This window comes from Chlamydomonas reinhardtii, chromosome 1, assembly GCF_000002595.2.
Source record: "Chlamydomonas reinhardtii strain CC-503 cw92 mt+ chromosome 1, whole genome shotgun sequence".
Lineage (NCBI taxonomy): Eukaryota > Viridiplantae > Chlorophyta > Chlorophyceae > Chlamydomonadales > Chlamydomonadaceae > Chlamydomonas > Chlamydomonas reinhardtii.
The window spans coordinates 5,081,396-5,096,139 of NC_057004.1; the positions used below are offsets into that span (position 1 = coordinate 5,081,396).

The 14,744-nt window shown below is 64.4% G+C and overlaps 3 protein-coding genes across 3 annotated transcripts; all 3 read right to left on the reverse strand.

Annotated features, from left to right (window-relative positions):
• Window positions 1-3: 3 nt before the first annotated feature.
• CHLRE_01g035300v5 (uncharacterized protein) lies at window positions 4-3,880 on the reverse strand. Its single transcript, XM_043058711.1, has 9 exons — window positions 3,540-3,880; window positions 3,117-3,221; window positions 2,717-2,807; window positions 2,309-2,426; window positions 2,012-2,100; window positions 1,694-1,746; window positions 1,380-1,463; window positions 972-1,109; window positions 4-692 (listed from the first exon to the last, which is right to left on the reverse strand). The coding sequence occupies exons 1-9, from the start codon at window positions 3,666-3,668 to the stop codon at window positions 381-383; spliced, it is 1,119 nt and encodes a 372-aa protein (XP_042928625.1). The 5' UTR covers window positions 3,669-3,880; the 3' UTR covers window positions 4-380.
• A 132-nt stretch (window positions 3,881-4,012) lies between these two features.
• CHLRE_01g035350v5 (uncharacterized protein) lies at window positions 4,013-8,178 on the reverse strand. The gene is made up of 10 exons (XM_001690043.2): window positions 7,707-8,178; window positions 7,553-7,588; window positions 7,210-7,293; window positions 6,780-6,925; window positions 6,459-6,552; window positions 6,180-6,238; window positions 5,831-5,916; window positions 5,344-5,425; window positions 4,875-4,988; window positions 4,013-4,557 (listed from the first exon to the last, which is right to left on the reverse strand). The coding sequence occupies exons 1-10, from the start codon at window positions 7,845-7,847 to the stop codon at window positions 4,341-4,343; spliced, it is 1,059 nt and encodes a 352-aa protein (XP_001690095.2). The 5' UTR covers window positions 7,848-8,178; the 3' UTR covers window positions 4,013-4,340.
• A 586-nt stretch (window positions 8,179-8,764) lies between these two features.
• CHLRE_01g035400v5 (uncharacterized protein) lies at window positions 8,765-14,470 on the reverse strand. The gene is made up of 4 exons (XM_043058712.1): window positions 14,163-14,470; window positions 13,815-13,943; window positions 13,537-13,641; window positions 8,765-13,295 (listed from the first exon to the last, which is right to left on the reverse strand). Exons 1-4 carry the CDS (start codon window positions 14,314-14,316, stop codon window positions 11,626-11,628), a joined length of 2,058 nt encoding a protein of 685 aa, XP_042928626.1. The 5' UTR covers window positions 14,317-14,470; the 3' UTR covers window positions 8,765-11,625.
• Window positions 14,471-14,744: the final 274 nt, after the last annotated feature.

The following is a 14,744-nucleotide window of genomic DNA, read 5'->3' on the forward strand; positions in this document are numbered from 1 at the left end:
GGCTTCAATAGATGTTTACAGAAAATAAACATTGATGCGAAACGCTTTCAACTGCAATGCGACTTTGCAAAGTCCCTCCAATCCAACCTGACACGGCCCGGCAATCAGGCCCTTCCCTCATTCTCAATGTTCACTTTTTCCCTCCGCCATCTGAGCAACAACGCGACTGCTCAACTTGGTTCCGTCCCCCCCCCCCCCAATAAGCACCACACAGAATACCGAACATCACGAAAGTGCAAGGGCAGTGTAGCAAAGCACGGAGGTCCCGTCACGACATCCTTCCCATGACGCACATCTTCACCACAACCACCCGCCTTGCCTTCTCCATCCTTCAAACCACCCTGCAATCTTCAATCCACCCCTCCCCTCCTCCTCACTCTCTAGCGCCCATTGCAGCTGCACTCCTGCTTGCCGCAGCAGCTGCAGCCCCCGCCGCCGGCCTTGCCTCCCGCACCGCCCTTCCCGCCCCTGCCGCTGCTGTAGGCGTAGCTGCTGCCACCGGCACCCACATTGCCGCCGTCCTTAGTCATCAGCGCTCCGTACAGGTCGGGGCGGCGGTCCCTGAACAGGCCCCACTGAGCCCGGGCCGTGGCCAGTCCTGCCAGGTCCACCTCGGCGGTGACCAGCCCCTCCGCCAGCTCGGGCGCGGGGTCGCGGTCGCCGTGCGCCAGAGCCTTGGCGGAGGCCCCCACCTTTTGGCAGTTAGTTGGGGAGTGGGGGTTGAGGGTTGAGGGTTGAGGGTTGCTTGCAGATTTGTTGCAGGTTGGCAGGCTAACACGCTCACAAAGGCAGAAGAGTCCCAGGGCGTCGCAGCACCCCCCTCGCCCACAACATCCTCGGCCGCCTGGCCTGCACCCCGCCATGCACACACACTCACAACAGACACACACACACACACACACACACACACACACACACACACACACACACACACACACACACACACACACACACGCGGCCCCCGCCCCCACCTGCGCCAGGATCTGCCCCTGCGGCCCCGCAATGAAGCTGCCGCCGTAGTAGGTGACCGGCCCGGTGCTGCCCTGCAGCTGCTCGCGCCCCACCCGGTTGGCGGCCAGCAGGGGGACCATGTTGGCAGCGGCGTGGCCCTGGCGGTGGGGGGGCCATGAGGGGGGGACCCATCAGGAGGGCGGAGATGGAGGGGGAACTTTGAACCAACCCCGTAAGGAAACAGTCGCACTGCAAGGAGAAACTGCAGCCGCATAGGCGAGCTTTTGTACATCAGCACAGGTAGTCGGGTAGATGGAAGGGGAAAGTTGAGCCGTTCCCAAGTTCGAAGGGGGGGAGAGGTTGGGTGCAAGTGGGGGTACAGGTTGGGAGGACGGGAGGGAGGGGGTGTTGGGACCGCTCGCTCGCACCTGCTGCACGCGCATCCAGTGCGGGTAGGAGTCGTTGGCAGGGTCGTGTGGCTCGTCGCCGATGCAGCTCGGGTACACCAGCACCTGCAGCCGGGGAGGAGGGGAAGAGGCCAGGATGAAGCGGGACCGTGGGTGAAAGCAAGGAGGGGTAGCGGCAGTACGACATTTAAGGGCCACGCGGTTGCTACAGCTGATGGCCTGTTGCAGCTGCACCCGGCAGGGTGCAAGAGAATGCTAGCACGGTTTCCACGAAGCACAGGCGTTCATGCCCCCGGTCACAGCCCCTGCCCCCACCCGGTAGTGCTCGCACCCACCTCGGCCCCTTGCAGCACCAGCGCGCGGGCCGCCTCTGGGAACCACTGGTCCCCTGCGGCCAGACCAAGCGAAGCAAACACGGGCGGCGGCACATGACAACGCCAATACCCATGGGACAATGGCATGGCGGGCGCAAGGACGAGGACAAGGGCAGCACCAGCCACTCAGCCAGTGCGTGCAACGTGCCTGCCATCCCGCTCACACAGCCACCCCGCCCCAATCCCCGCCTCCCGCCCAAAACCCCGCTCCACCAAACCCACACGGCCCACCCCCACGGCCACCCTACGGCCCGCCCACACTGCCGTACCCCCACTCACAGCAGATGGCCAGCCCCACCCTGCCGTACGCGGTGTCGTACACGTCCAGTCCCGTGTCACCCGGGGACATGTAGAACTTCTCCAGGTACCTTGGGGGGGAGGGGAATGGGGGTGGGGAGGCAGATACGGGCGTGTGGGAGGAGGGGGCGTGTGAGGGGCGTGTGGGGTGAGAGAGGTGGGGGCGTGCCGTTTTTCGGTTTGGACCGCGTCGGTGCGGTAGTGGCCGAGCAGACCGTGGGAACGCGGCGCAACTCCTGCAGGCGCCTGCAGCCCTGCCGCCACCGCCATCGCACCCACCTGATCCCGGGGCCATCCGGGATGTGGCTCTTGCGGTACCTGCCGAGCACTGTGCCGTCGGCGTCCACGAGGGCGCACGAGTTGAAGTAGGTGGTGTTGGCGACCTCAAAGAAGGAAACTGAGGGGTCCACACGGGGGGGCGGTTATATACCAGCCCAGGGGGAAGGGGAAGGTCACAAGCGCGGGCAGTTACCGCGACCGGTTGATACGGCACCCGTGCGCAGCAGTGCACGCCCCCAAGGCCAGGCATCGCCAGGCCGCACAGCTTGGCTCCGTTTCAACCCCAACCCCGCCAACCCCATCCCGGCACGCGCCCTCTCCCAGGCTCACCTGTGAGCACGCACCGCTGGGTTCCGTTTCACCCCCACCCCCAACGCCGTCCCGGCACGCGCCCTCTCCCAGGCTCACCCGTGAGCACCACTCGCAGCTCCGCCGCAAGCCGGGCGAATCGCTCCACCAGTGGGTGGCCCTCGAAGGGGGCGGCAAGTTGGAAGTACTCCTGAAGGGGTGGGCGGGTGGGGGCGAGATGGGGTGGGGTGAGGCAAGCGGACAGGTGAGGCAGACGAAGGCAAGGGGCCGAGCATTCGGCGTTGACACGATGTGGCGTGAGCATCCGGCCCCACGGTGTGCCGCCATCAAAGACTTCCCCATTTGCCAAACTGCCATCGTCCCCACAGACGCCCCCCTCCTTGGTCTTGGTGGGGTTGGGGTTTCGACAGTTGGGGTTGGAATAAAACTAACCCCCCAAACACACAGACGCACACGTATACACACATGTGCTCTCTCATTCTAAAGCACCTCCACGCACCTCTGAGTGCACCATCGGGAAGTACATGCTCTCAAACAGCTCCGGCAGCACCACAATCTGGCCGCCCGCCGCCGCCGCCCGCCGCACGTACTGCTCCGCCTTGTCCTGCGGGCGGTTGGCGCGTACGTGTTTGTACATGTGTGACCCAACGCGTGAGCGTGTGTACATGTAAACGTGTTCGACGTGGGAGAGCAGGTGCCCGGATAGCGGGGCGCGTGTGTGTGCATGTGCGCGTGCAGGGGCCGCAGCACTGACGGTACGTGTGGCGCCTGCACCGTCCACGACCTCTTGTCCCTGCCTGCCCTTGCGGCCCCAACCAGCCCCAACCTGGCCCGCCTTCCTTCCCACAGCACACTCGTACTCTCGTAGCACACACTCACACACACGCACACACACTCACACACACGCACACACACCACGCACCGCGTTGGCCGCCCGGTCCTCGCTCATGCCGAACTGCGTCACCGCCAGCACCACCTTGCGCCCGGGCGCCGCCGCCGCCATGTCGGTCGCCCGCTTGGGCCGCATCGCCGCGGGCAGCAGCCGCTGCATAGGGTCCTCGCCTGGCTAGGAGGTAGGAGAGGCTGGGCTCTGGGCGGGCTGCTGGGTCCAGTAACCCCAAAGTGGCTCAACGCTGTTGGGGGTGCGCTGTGTTTTCTGCTCTTGGACTCACAGCTGGGTTGTGTCACTTGTGTGACTGTTTCCTAGCGTGCACAATGCGGGCAAAGCTTAATGCTGGCGGAGACGGCTCAAGGTATCGGAACAAAAACCAAATATGTTGCTAACCGCGATCGTAGACTTGCGCGTCACTGCAGGAAAGGCGGCGCGGCGCGCCCCGGACCGCTACAGCACATCGGCGCCTCGAGAGCCACCAGAAGTTAGAAGCCCCGGACGCATGCGTGTGCATCTTACAAGCCACCAACTGCAGCATACCGGCACACGACTCTCTGCAAAGGCCGGTCTAGGCCGGTCAGACTCCTGTCAGCTGGCCCGCGGGTCCTTTAACAAAGTTTAAACTTGCTCAAATTTCCTTGAATAGTTACTGTGTTCTAGCCCTAGACCGAATTGAGTTGCTGAGACCTGCTTCAGTATCAAAAACACGTACACGTATGTACTGGCACAACAAACAACGCGGCCGCTGCCCGCAACGCAACACCCTTGCCTCGACCTCCCCTCCCCTCGCATCCATCCCCCTCTCCACCCTCAAAACCCCTCCTTTCCCTTTCACGCCTCCGCGCCGCCGCGCATGTCAAACACCACCTTGGCTCCGCGGTGCGGCGCCGCCACGCGCTCAAAGGCGCGCTTCCAGGCCTCCGGGTCGTCGGCGGTGGCCAGCGGGAAGGGCGCCAGCGGCGGCGGCGTGAGGGCGCCGCTGCGGTACAGCGCCACAATGGCGTCCAGGGCCTTGCGGCGGCCCTCGGGGCCCTGAGCCGCGGCCCACCTGTGTGTGCGAGGGGCGCGGTGCGCGAGGGGCGGGACGGGGGCGGGGGACGAGGAGTAGGGGCGGGAGGGCGGGGGCGGGCGCGGGGCTCAGGCAGGGACAGGGCAGGTACGGCGAAAGGTGGGGAACTGCTGCAGAGACCCGGAGACTCCTTTGAAACGGGGTGCGGGCGAGTGCAGGAGTAAGCCGCGCACCAACGCATGCACCGCTTTAGTTGACAAAACAAGCCAGGAAGGGGCGCGGCCTAACAGTCGCGCATCTGCACCCGCCCCCGCACCCACACCAGCACCCGCCCCCGCTTACGCGCCCTGCCGCACCTGCCCGTGAGCCAGAAGCCGCGGAACGATATGTCCTTGAAGATCATGGCCGCGGTGCCCGCCGTCACAGGCTGCATCGCCATGCCGCCGTACGTCACCAGCGTGCCGCCGTCACTGTGGGGCGGCGAATGTGTGTGTGTGTGTGTGTGTGTGCGTGTGTGTGCTTGTGCGTGCGTGTGCGTGTTAAAGAGCACAAGGACAGTGAATGTGATGCAGCAAAGCGACGGTGTGTGTGTGTGTGTGCGTGTGTGTGTGCGTGTTACAAGAGTGGCATGTGTGGGTACGGCTGTGTCAAGCGTCAACAGTGGAAAGGCGCGAGGCTTTACAAGCGCGGACGTGTGTGCAGGAGAGGGCCAGGGTGCCGGCACCCAGCCGCCGGGGAGAACTTGAGACGCAACGGGGGCTGAAAGGAACAGGGCCCTGTGTCGGCACCTCAGGAGTGCACTGATCACACTGCGCACGCACTCACGCCAGCACGCTCGTGACGGCCTGCGCCGCGCTGCCGCCCACGCAGTTGAATCCGAGCTTGGGAGCCGGCAGTCCCGACGCCTCTGCGGCGTGGGTGGGAGAAGCGAGCAAGCAAGCAGTGCGAGTTGCGGAGCAAGGAGTCGCCGCAGGGGGACAGCACGTGTTACCGTTATGCCTGTCCACGCGGCATACCAAACACACACAGCGTGTTCCGCCTTCTGCTGTCCGCCACCGCTCCTACCGCCCGTTCCGCCCTCTACAGCACCGCCCGCAACCGCTCTTACAGTCCGCTGTAAGCACGGCCCCACAGCACCCCCGCCCCTCCACCCTCAATCCTCCGCCCCCGCCCCCTCCTCCCTGCCCCCGCCCCCCCTCCTCCTCGCATATGCGGCTGCAGCTTCTCCCTGCAGCGCTTCTGTTTTCTTATGGCATTGGTTCAGAGTTGACCCCCCGCCTCCTCCTCCGCCCCTCCCTCCCTCCGCACTCACTGAGGTCCTCCTTGAGCTTGTGCTCGGTGGTGACCAGGTCCGCCCCCAGCCCCTTGAGCCGGGCCACCGCGGCGTCCATGTCGGGCCTGCGCGGGTGTCAGTGGGAAACACAACCGCGTGTGTGTATGTATGTATTGTATAGAGGGAAAGAGGGTGTATGTGAGTATAAGGGAGGGAAAACGTGTGTGTTAAGTAAAAAGCGTGTGTATTTGCATGAGAGCGAGTGAGGAGCGGGGGTTTGGAGAGGCGCAGGGGTTGTAGCGGGGTTTGGTTGGGGCAGATAGGCGTGTACACAGGAGCGGGCAGGAGGTGCCTGGCCGTGCGGCAGAAGCGTGGCCCTAGCACCCACCGCTCCCGGATGACGTTGATGGTCTTGATGCCGCGGGCGCGGGCGATCTGGATGACTGCCTGAAAGGGGAATGTGGGGTGAGGAGGAGATTGAGGGCGAGGGACCGCGGCGGCGTGTGTCTTGCAGTGGAGTGCTTGTGTTTGCATACGGCCGGCTGTCATGCCCACACACCAACACGTGCAACGTGACTTGCCCACCTTGCCGCAAGCCCGCTGGCCCACCTCTCCCACCACCCACCTCTCCCACAGAGCCCGCTGGCCCACCTCTCCCACCACCCACCTCTCCCACGGCGCTGGTGGCGCCGTTCTGCGCCACGGTGTCTCCGGGCTGCAGCGCCACGAATATCTCCAGCATGGCCAGAGCCGTGGGCGGGCTGTGCAGGGGGCGGGGGTTGGGGTGGGGGTTGGGGGGCGTGTGGAGTGGCGGCGGCGGTGGTCTCAGCGTGCTGCGTGCAAAGGATACACAACTTGGGGCGCAGGACACGGGACGGGGCACATGACACGGGGCACATGACACGGGGCACATGACACGGGGAACATGGCACGGGGCACTATGACACGGGGCACGTGACGCGGGGCATGGGGCACGCGATGGCCTCACTTGATGACAATGGTGGCGGCGGCCGCCAGCCCGATGTCTCGCGGCACCGCGTGCCAGTCCGCCGCGGCGTAGGTGCCGGCGGTGCGCCAGGTGCCCTGTGCCGGCGCCAGCGGCACCACCCAGTCGCCCACCGACAGCCCAGTCACCTGCAGCGGGGTGAAGCAGGGGGGGAGCAGGGGTGAAGCAGGGGGGGAGCAGGGGTGAAGCAGGGGCGAGGGTGTCGGGCTGGCCGATGGAGCGGAGGAGCAGTAGCTACCAAACAGGGGGCGAAGCCAGGGGGAGGCGGCTCAGGCGAGCTTTTGCTTTCAGGTGTGCAGAGGTTGTGCATATATAGCCCTAGCCCGTGAGATGGACAAGAGGCGTTGCTTTGCCAGCTCATTTCCGGTGCCGCTGCCGCTGCCGCCACCCGTGCTCTGCCTGCTGCTCGCACCTGCGGCCCCACCGCCGTCACCTCCGCGACACCCTCGTGACCGGGTACGCCGCCCGGCAGCTTGGGCATGATGGGGTACTTGCCCTGTTAAAGGATGTGTGGGAGGGGAGGGGTGGAGGAGGGGGATGGGGGTTGCAGCGGGGAAGGACGTGCGCAAGCGCCCGACAAACACGTTTGCAGCCACCGTGGGGTGCAATTAGGGCCTGGGAAGAGGATAGGAGAAGGGATGAGAGGAGAGGGTAAAGGCACAGCAAGGTCTGTACGGCTATCGTGCCGGGGTGGGTCGGTTCTGGGCGGCTGGCGGGGAGCCCGCCAGAAGCGGTCACACGTCCGGCGCCCTCACCTGGACGGTGTTGATGTCAGAGGGGTTGATGGGCGACTGCATGCAGGAAGGGGACGGGAGTGCAGAGGGCGGGTTTGGCACGGGCACAGGTCCGCAACGTCTGCAACTACCGCACGGCGTTCGCACGTCCGCCCGGTCTGGAACAAACACCTACCGACAGGTACCGAAGCTGCACCTGCCCCGGGCCCGGAGCCGTCAGGGCTGGCAGCTCGCGGAGAGACAGCGCTTCCAGCGGCTCGCCGGGTGCGTCGTAGACCAGGGCCCGGGGGACAGCAGAATCGGCAGCTGACGACATGGCGCGCGCGATGGCTGTCGGCCTGAGGAACGGTTGGGAGTCCTGAGCGCGTGCCGGCAGAAAGCCGGTACCACCACGAACGGAGCTGGTTAAGGTGCTGAGCACGGAGCAACGCCCCCTTGGCGAAACGACGAGAGTTCGCAAGTTGGAGAGCATCCGGCGAGTTGGAGCTCGCTACGAAACGCAGAACTATGCCCACGATTGAAGCTCTGTTCAAAGCGACTAGTATGCTGCTGTTATCTTATGTCAGTGCATGAACATGCGCGGGCAAGCTCACAAGGCTCTTGTCGGGGCTTCAGCTGGATTTTTACGTTGAGTTTACTGCAATAGCTCGGATCATGCGCGTAAAAAAATGCTCGCTTGCGTAAGCCAAGCGCCAACGTGACACGTTTACGGAAATGGCCCCAGGGGTGCCGACGGTCCCCCCTGCCCCTCCCACACCGCAAACGCACGTGCGCGGACAGCTCCCGGGCGCAAGGGCTGAGTTCACCAGCTGATCAGCTCAGCTGTCTTGCCACCAGCCCACACACGCGCCACCGCTACCCGCGCTGTGTACACCACACACGCGCACAGTCCGCTACCGCCAGGGTACCGGAGCTGCTCGGTCGCTGCTTGTGGCGTGAGGCACATTCAGAGGAGATTCTCCCCTGAGCACATTGCTAGCGACTACAACCTCCGCTGCCGTCTGCGCTCGCATTCACATTCGCATATCAGCATTTCAACGCCGCACAGGCCGCACAGCGCGACAGGCAGGGCGGCAGGGCGCTTGCGACAAGTGGCGTGTGCGCGGGCCAGTTGAGCCCCTGCATGCTATGGATGGGCCCGCATCAGCTCGACTTGTGCACGTCGTGGAACCGGACGGATGGTGAGGGAGTCGGGCACTTCTGGGCAACGCACTGAGGCACGCCAGTTGAAACCATGCTGTTTCCTTACACACCGTCTTGTCCCTGGCAGCTTTACACCCAACCTGGGCCGGGCGCGTCCAGTGAATGGCACGAACTCACGCGGTGTTGCAGTCATTGCTCCAATACCAGCCCACACACGCGCCACCGCCTCCCGCGCTGTGTACACCACACAGGCGCACAGTCCGCTACCGCCAGGGTACCGTCCCCCGATCCTCATCCCCGGGCACAAAACCTAAGAAATTAAATGTGTTCCGGCATGGCCAACATCGTCAGCATGCAGCGCGTCATACTAAAACCCCTCGCCATTTGTTTATACTGGACTCCCTCGCGTTTGCACTCGACACCCACGTACAGGCGTTCTCATTCAGGGGCGCACAGCAAGCAATACCAGGAGCGGCCGGCTCACAAACAGACACTTTGCAGCCCGCGCCGCTCCCCAGCCAGCCGCCCGCGTCCCAATTAAACGGCCAGCATATAGTTTGCCCATGGCATTCCCCGCTATGCCTATGCCTTGTACCAGTACAGCATGATATTAAATTTCACAGACATCTCTAGAGTCTGTGGAGCAAGGCCTAAACAATTAGTACGCTAGGACCCTGAAGCTTTTGGATCCAGCTCCCTCAGTACGGGAGCTGTGCGCTGTGTCCGACTCCCATAAAAGTGCGGCCCGGCTGCGCTGCAAGGCCTCGCCATCGCCTCAACTCAAGCCGCGGTGTAGCAGCCCAGCTTATCCATTCCACTACACCCGTCTCTCTCGGCGCATGCGCGCATGCGCATGGCTGCCGGCTGCTTCGGAACCGGCCCGCCGCTTGCTTGCACAAGCAGCGGCTGTCTCTTGACACACCACCGACGCAGGCCTGCTAGCTACAACTACAGCACTCTTGCTTACGTGAACCCTCAGATGATAAAATCACGCAAAATTAAATGGTGTGTTTACGACATGAAATGGGCACAAGCACACGCGGACACCTCAAGCGGGACAAAAAGGCAGATACACATATTTGGCACATCCTCTCTCTCACGCTTTCTCCCGGCAGCGTGACCGGGGTGCGTGGTAATCAGTGCTTCGGCCCAGGCGGGATGAGGAGCGTGTGCGCGCCGTGCAGATGCAAACGCGCCTGCTGATGCCCGCTCCACCCACCGCAATGTTCGCAATGTCCTCCCGTACCCACGCTGCTTTGCAGTCGCCACATTGTCGTCGCGACGTCGCCCTTCTTCCGCTCCGCGCCCGCATGCTGTTGCACGAGCACACGCCAGCACGTGTCGCGCACGATCGCATAGACATCAAACGGGTCATGCACAGGCCCCCTGCCATCGACCACTCGTTTAACCACCGCCGGCATCTGCCTAGCGCCATACATAATCAAAGTTTGCAGATCCTCTGCAAACGCTCCCAGCTTTCTGCACACCCTTTGCCCTCCAGCCCCTCCTCTCAACACACGCTGCACACCCGTGCCGGCCATATGCCGCGCAGACAAAGCGCCTTCGTATGCTCCCTGGGCGCTCCGGCGCGGCAGTGTGCTGGGGGCGAGCATGCGAGTCATTTACCGGTCATGCCTTGTTGGTCATGCACCCAAGCCGCATGCCTTGACCTAAGGATATGACGCAATGTGCATAATAATTCTCCGCCTGCCTAGTAACCAGCTTTGTAGGGCCGGCCATCTCATCGCATGATATCCTTGCGTTCCACTCGCACACTTCCATCTGCAATCCAGTCATAATTGCGCCCATGCATGCCCTCGAAATGCGATAGCCCCCGCCGAGTTGCCGCGCAGGCGTGCAACCACGTGCCAAGCAGCCAAGTCGTTCTCCACAATCCTTTTCCACCCTACCTTCAGTTCAACAGCAGCAAGCCCAGCCACCTCAGCGCTCTGCAGCCGTGCCGGCGTGTAACCAGGCACCGCATCTCCTCTCGCCTCATTCACGCAACACGCAGACACACACACCCCTCAGGGGCCTGCATCTCCGCGCCCGCGCTTGCTCTTGCTTGGGCCCTGGCCGCTTGCAGTCGCCTTTTGTAGCCCCCTCCTCGCCACTCCTGCCACAGTCAAACCACAGTTGACGTGACACCGCCCCTCTCGTGCCACACCACGCCTCTGTTGCCTTGCCCTTATTCTTGCCCCGCCCAGCTTTCCTCTGCACATGCGCATGCAGCCCCCTCTCGCTCCAGCCCTCTCTCCTGTGGCTAAGCGTGTGCTCTGGGCGGCGCAGTGGCGCCGCATCCGCCACGGACAAGCCCGGGGGGCTGAGGATGCCGCGCGTCCACGCCCTTCCGAGACAAGCAGCACCGCGTCCATAAAATAGACAGGAAAAGTATTGCCGCATCAGCACATCACTCAGTGAACTCCTTTCCCCAGCGAACTCCTCGTGCAATCATGCGCAGCGCTGTGCGCGTATGAAATAGCCATGATAGATGTTAAAAAAGCCGAGGCAATCAGGCGCGCTGAGCTAGCAGACTCCTGGAGCTAAGCCGGCAGCGTCCCGTACCTCTGTACGTGGGAACAGCTGTGCCGCGCGCGCGCCGTTTTATTTGGTTAATAGCAGTTTAAGAAAGACCGATGCCCATGGCAATCAGCCACGTACCCATCTCACGCTTGGCCAAGTGACATGCGCACTACTACACAGTGCAGCGAAGGGCGCCCAGTTGACGACACCTTGGCAAGCACCGGCTCCAGTGTTGTATGTGTTTCTCAGTGCCACACTCACTCTCCGGCCTGAAATGCTACTTACTCAAACGCAAGAGATTGCGATAAGAAGCACTTTCAAAAATCCCAGAGCTCCGAATACATCGTGATATAAACACAAGCGGCTCCAGACCCCGGGTCTCGACCGCCAACCGGCACGTGGGCAGCATGAGTGCACAGAGACACACGTTACTGCATGCGGCCGTGCTGGTGCGGCGGGTGCTGCTGCTGCAGCGACGGGTGGGGCAGCAGCTGCAGCCCTGCAGCGCCGTAGCTCGCCGCGGGCCAGGATGCAAGGCCGCCAGCGTGTGGAGGCGGCGGCGGCACCGCCGCAGGCGCCAGCCCTGCCGCGCCCGCCGGCGACAACGCATAAGCGGCCGCCAGCTGCTGCTGGTAGTGCTGCTGCTGCGTCTGCGCCTGCGCCTGCTGATACGCGAAGCGCATGGCCACCTGCTGCTGCGCCGCCGCCGCTGCGGGGTACAGGCCGAACGCCGCCGCGGCGCTGGAGGCCGCCGCCGTCGCCGTACCGCCAGGCGAGCCGCCCGCCATCGCGCCGCCCCAGCCGCCCGCGGCCGCCTGCTGCGCCTGCATCAGCTGCGCCTGCGCTTGCGCCTGCGCGTACGCCTGCGCCTGTTGCGCCGCCGCCACGTGCGCCTGCAGCTGCTGCTGGTGCGCCGCCCGTAGCACGCTGCTGAGCGCCGCCGCCTCCGCCGTGAGCTGCTGCACCGTGTTGGCGGTGGTCCGCAGCGCGTCGCTGGCCGCCTCACTCACAGCCTCCATGTCGGTGTCGGTCATGAGGGAGTCGCGGCCCGCGGAGCGCAGGTCACCGACGCCGGCGCCGTACGCGCCGCCGCCGCTGCGGAGGCCGCCGCTGCGCAAGCTGCTGCTGGCGTGGTTGTGATGGCCGTGGCCGTGGTGGTTGTGGTGGTGGTGCTGCTGCACGTTGCCGCTACTGCTGCTGCTGTTGTTGTTCGCCGCCGCTGCAGCCTCCTCCTCCGCCACCGCAGCCTGCTGTTGGTTCAGCGCCGTCAGCAGCGTGCGCAGCTCGCCGGCGGCGGTGCTGGTGGCGGCGGCTGACGTCAGCAGCGTCAGCGCCGCCTCTAGGAAGCCACCGCCGCTGCCCGCCGGCGCGCTGGCGATGCTACCGGAGCCCTGCCTACGAAACACGGCACCGCCGCCGCGGCCGTACGCCAGCTGCGCCGCCACCGCCGCCGACGATGCCGCGTCCGGCAGCGACATGCCCGCCACCGACGCCACAGCCTCCGCCGCGCCGCCGCTGCTGGCTGCGCTCACTGTTGACGTCAGCGCCGCGCCAGAGGACAGGAACAGCTTCGCAAGCTCCGCCGCCTGCGCCTGCGGCAGCGAGGCGCCCCCGGCGCCCGGCGCCATCAGCCCCCCCGCGGGCCCGCTGCCCATAGCGCCCGCGCGCGTGGCCGCCATGTGCGCCGCCGCCTGCGTGAACGCCTGCACAACCGCCGCCGGCGGCGCCGGCACTGAGGTGATGGCGCTGACGAGCATGGAGAGCTCGCGGTACTGCTCCGCCGCGCGGTTCAGGAGATCCACGTCCAACAGCGCCGCCGCGTCGCGGACGCCGCCGCCGGCGCCGCTGCTGAGCGCGCCGGCGCGGTACAGGCCGCCGGAGGCGACGCCGCCCCCGCGGGCGCTGCCGCCGCTGCCGGCGGTGCCGCCTGGCGGGCCTGGCGCGTCGCTGGAGGGACTGCCGCGTGAGAAGCCGGGGGCGGGAGAGCCGCCGCTGGTGGCAGCGGTGGCGGTGCTGCTGGTGTCGGTGTCTGAGGTGGCGGAGGCGCTGGCGCTAGCGCTACGGGAGACCAGCGGGAAGGGCGCGCCGGCGCAGTCGCCTGTGTACGGGCGATGGGTTTGTGATACATGTGAAAATGAGATAAGTCCGATGCGTTCTTGTTGGAGGTGTGAGCACAGTGATGCGTTTGAGTGGGGGATGCGCAGGTGGTCGAGGGCGGTTGGGGAGTCGAGCTGCATGTTTGTGTGAGCGACAGCAAACACCGCGCCCGCAAGCCAACTCAAAGCAAGCCATGCAATTTCCCCTCAAGGCTGCAAAGAGGGCCCCGGGGAACGTCTTACCGGCCCAGCGGCGAGAGGAGGACGCCCGTGCCACCTGGCGTCGACGTGCGGCCACCTGCTCTGGAAACAACTTTTCGACGGTCTCCCGCAACCGGTGGCACACGCCTGTAAATTGTAAAACAGATAACGCCATCAACATGCTGAATGCGTTTTTGTGCGACAAGCGCGAAGCCCGACTCTGGACGAAATGTGCTGAGTACCCGGCGTCCTAGCAGCGTCTGCCAACCACGCGCTGCTGGCGCTTGACGAGCATTGAAAAGCTGCCCACGTCTGCTTACCGAAGGATTGTTCCGCGGATGGTAGTAGCACCGCGCGGCAAATTGGGCACTGCACTGCTTGCCCCACTAACTGTCGCGATACCTTCCATTCCTCGATGCAACCCTGACAAAAGTCATGTCCGCAAGACCCTGCGGAATAGGAGCGGCGCGTTCAGTGGCGGGTTGGGCCTGGGCCATCACAATTTAGCCGAGGGAAGAATCGCGACCACCGCGGCCCCGTTCCCCGGTCGCTTTGGGCCTCTAGAGCAAGCGCTGGAAACGTTAAGCCATTTCCTGACGAGTGAACGCACGAGCTTCTAGAGCGCGACCCTTCCAGGCGCAGAAGAATGCCCCGGCTCGCAAGCTCACCGACAACCGGGTCCAGGAGCAGCTCGTAGCAAATGGAGCACTGAAACTCGCTGGCATTCCATTGCGGTCTCGCCGAGCTGCCAAGCGGGGCGCTATCAACCTCTACAGAGGCATTTTCCAGGTCGGAGCCCAGGTCCGCGTCTGCGCCTGGCATGGCGGCGCCGCAGCGCTGCGGCCGCTATGAGCGCGCAGCAGGTAAGCGACTAGTCTGCAGGTGCGCTGAGCTCGTCTAGAATCGAGAGCAGGTTGTGAGCGCACTTCTATGAACGCGCCTCGCAGCTGGTTCAGGTGATCGTATGAGGTTTAAGTATGACTGGGACGTTTGTGTATACTGAAGCGACTGCGGGAGAGCGCCCATAGAGCTCGAGCGTGTGTCCAAAAATATCTCAAAAAAGCGCCCGTACAACTCGCCCATGACCGCCCCTCTCCCAAGTCCCCAAGGTTTATTCTTCAATAGCTTGTGATACAGAATGCTTGGGCAGGCAGCGGCTGGTGGCAAGGGCGAGGCTAGGAACCTGCCGGCCCCGACACGGGCTGGACGCAGCGCTGGAGTCAGCCGGGACCGCTGCTATGGGTGAATGT

Coding starts and splice junctions, on each gene's coding strand:
- CHLRE_01g035300v5 (XM_043058711.1), bottom strand. CDS start 3,668: ATGCAGCGGCTGCTGCCCGCGGCGATGCGGCCCAAGCGGGCGACCGAC. Junction 1,464..1,693: donor TGGTGCTGCAAGGGGCCGAG/GTGGGTGCGAGC, acceptor CCCCGGCTGCAG/GTGCTGGTGTACCCGAGCTG. Junction 1,110..1,379: donor ACTGGATGCGCGTGCAGCAG/GTGCGAGCGAGC, acceptor CCCCACCGCCAG/GGCCACGCCGCTGCCAACAT.
- CHLRE_01g035350v5 (XM_001690043.2), bottom strand. CDS start 7,847: ATGTCGTCAGCTGCCGATTCTGCTGTCCCCCGGGCCCTGGTCTACGAC. Junction 7,589..7,706: donor TGCAGCTTCGGTACCTGTCG/GTAGGTGTTTGT, acceptor TCCTGCATGCAG/TCGCCCATCAACCCCTCTGA. Junction 7,294..7,552: donor CTGACATCAACACCGTCCAG/GTGAGGGCGCCG, acceptor ATCCTTTAACAG/GGCAAGTACCCCATCATGCC.
- CHLRE_01g035400v5 (XM_043058712.1), bottom strand. CDS start 14,316: ATGCCAGGCGCAGACGCGGACCTGGGCTCCGACCTGGAAAATGCCTCT. Junction 13,642..13,814: donor ATCCGCGGAACAATCCTTCG/GTAAGCAGACGT, acceptor TACAATTTACAG/GCGTGTGCCACCGGTTGCGG. Junction 13,296..13,536: donor CTCCTCTCGCCGCTGGGCCG/GTAAGACGTTCC, acceptor GCCCGTACACAG/GCGACTGCGCCGGCGCGCCC.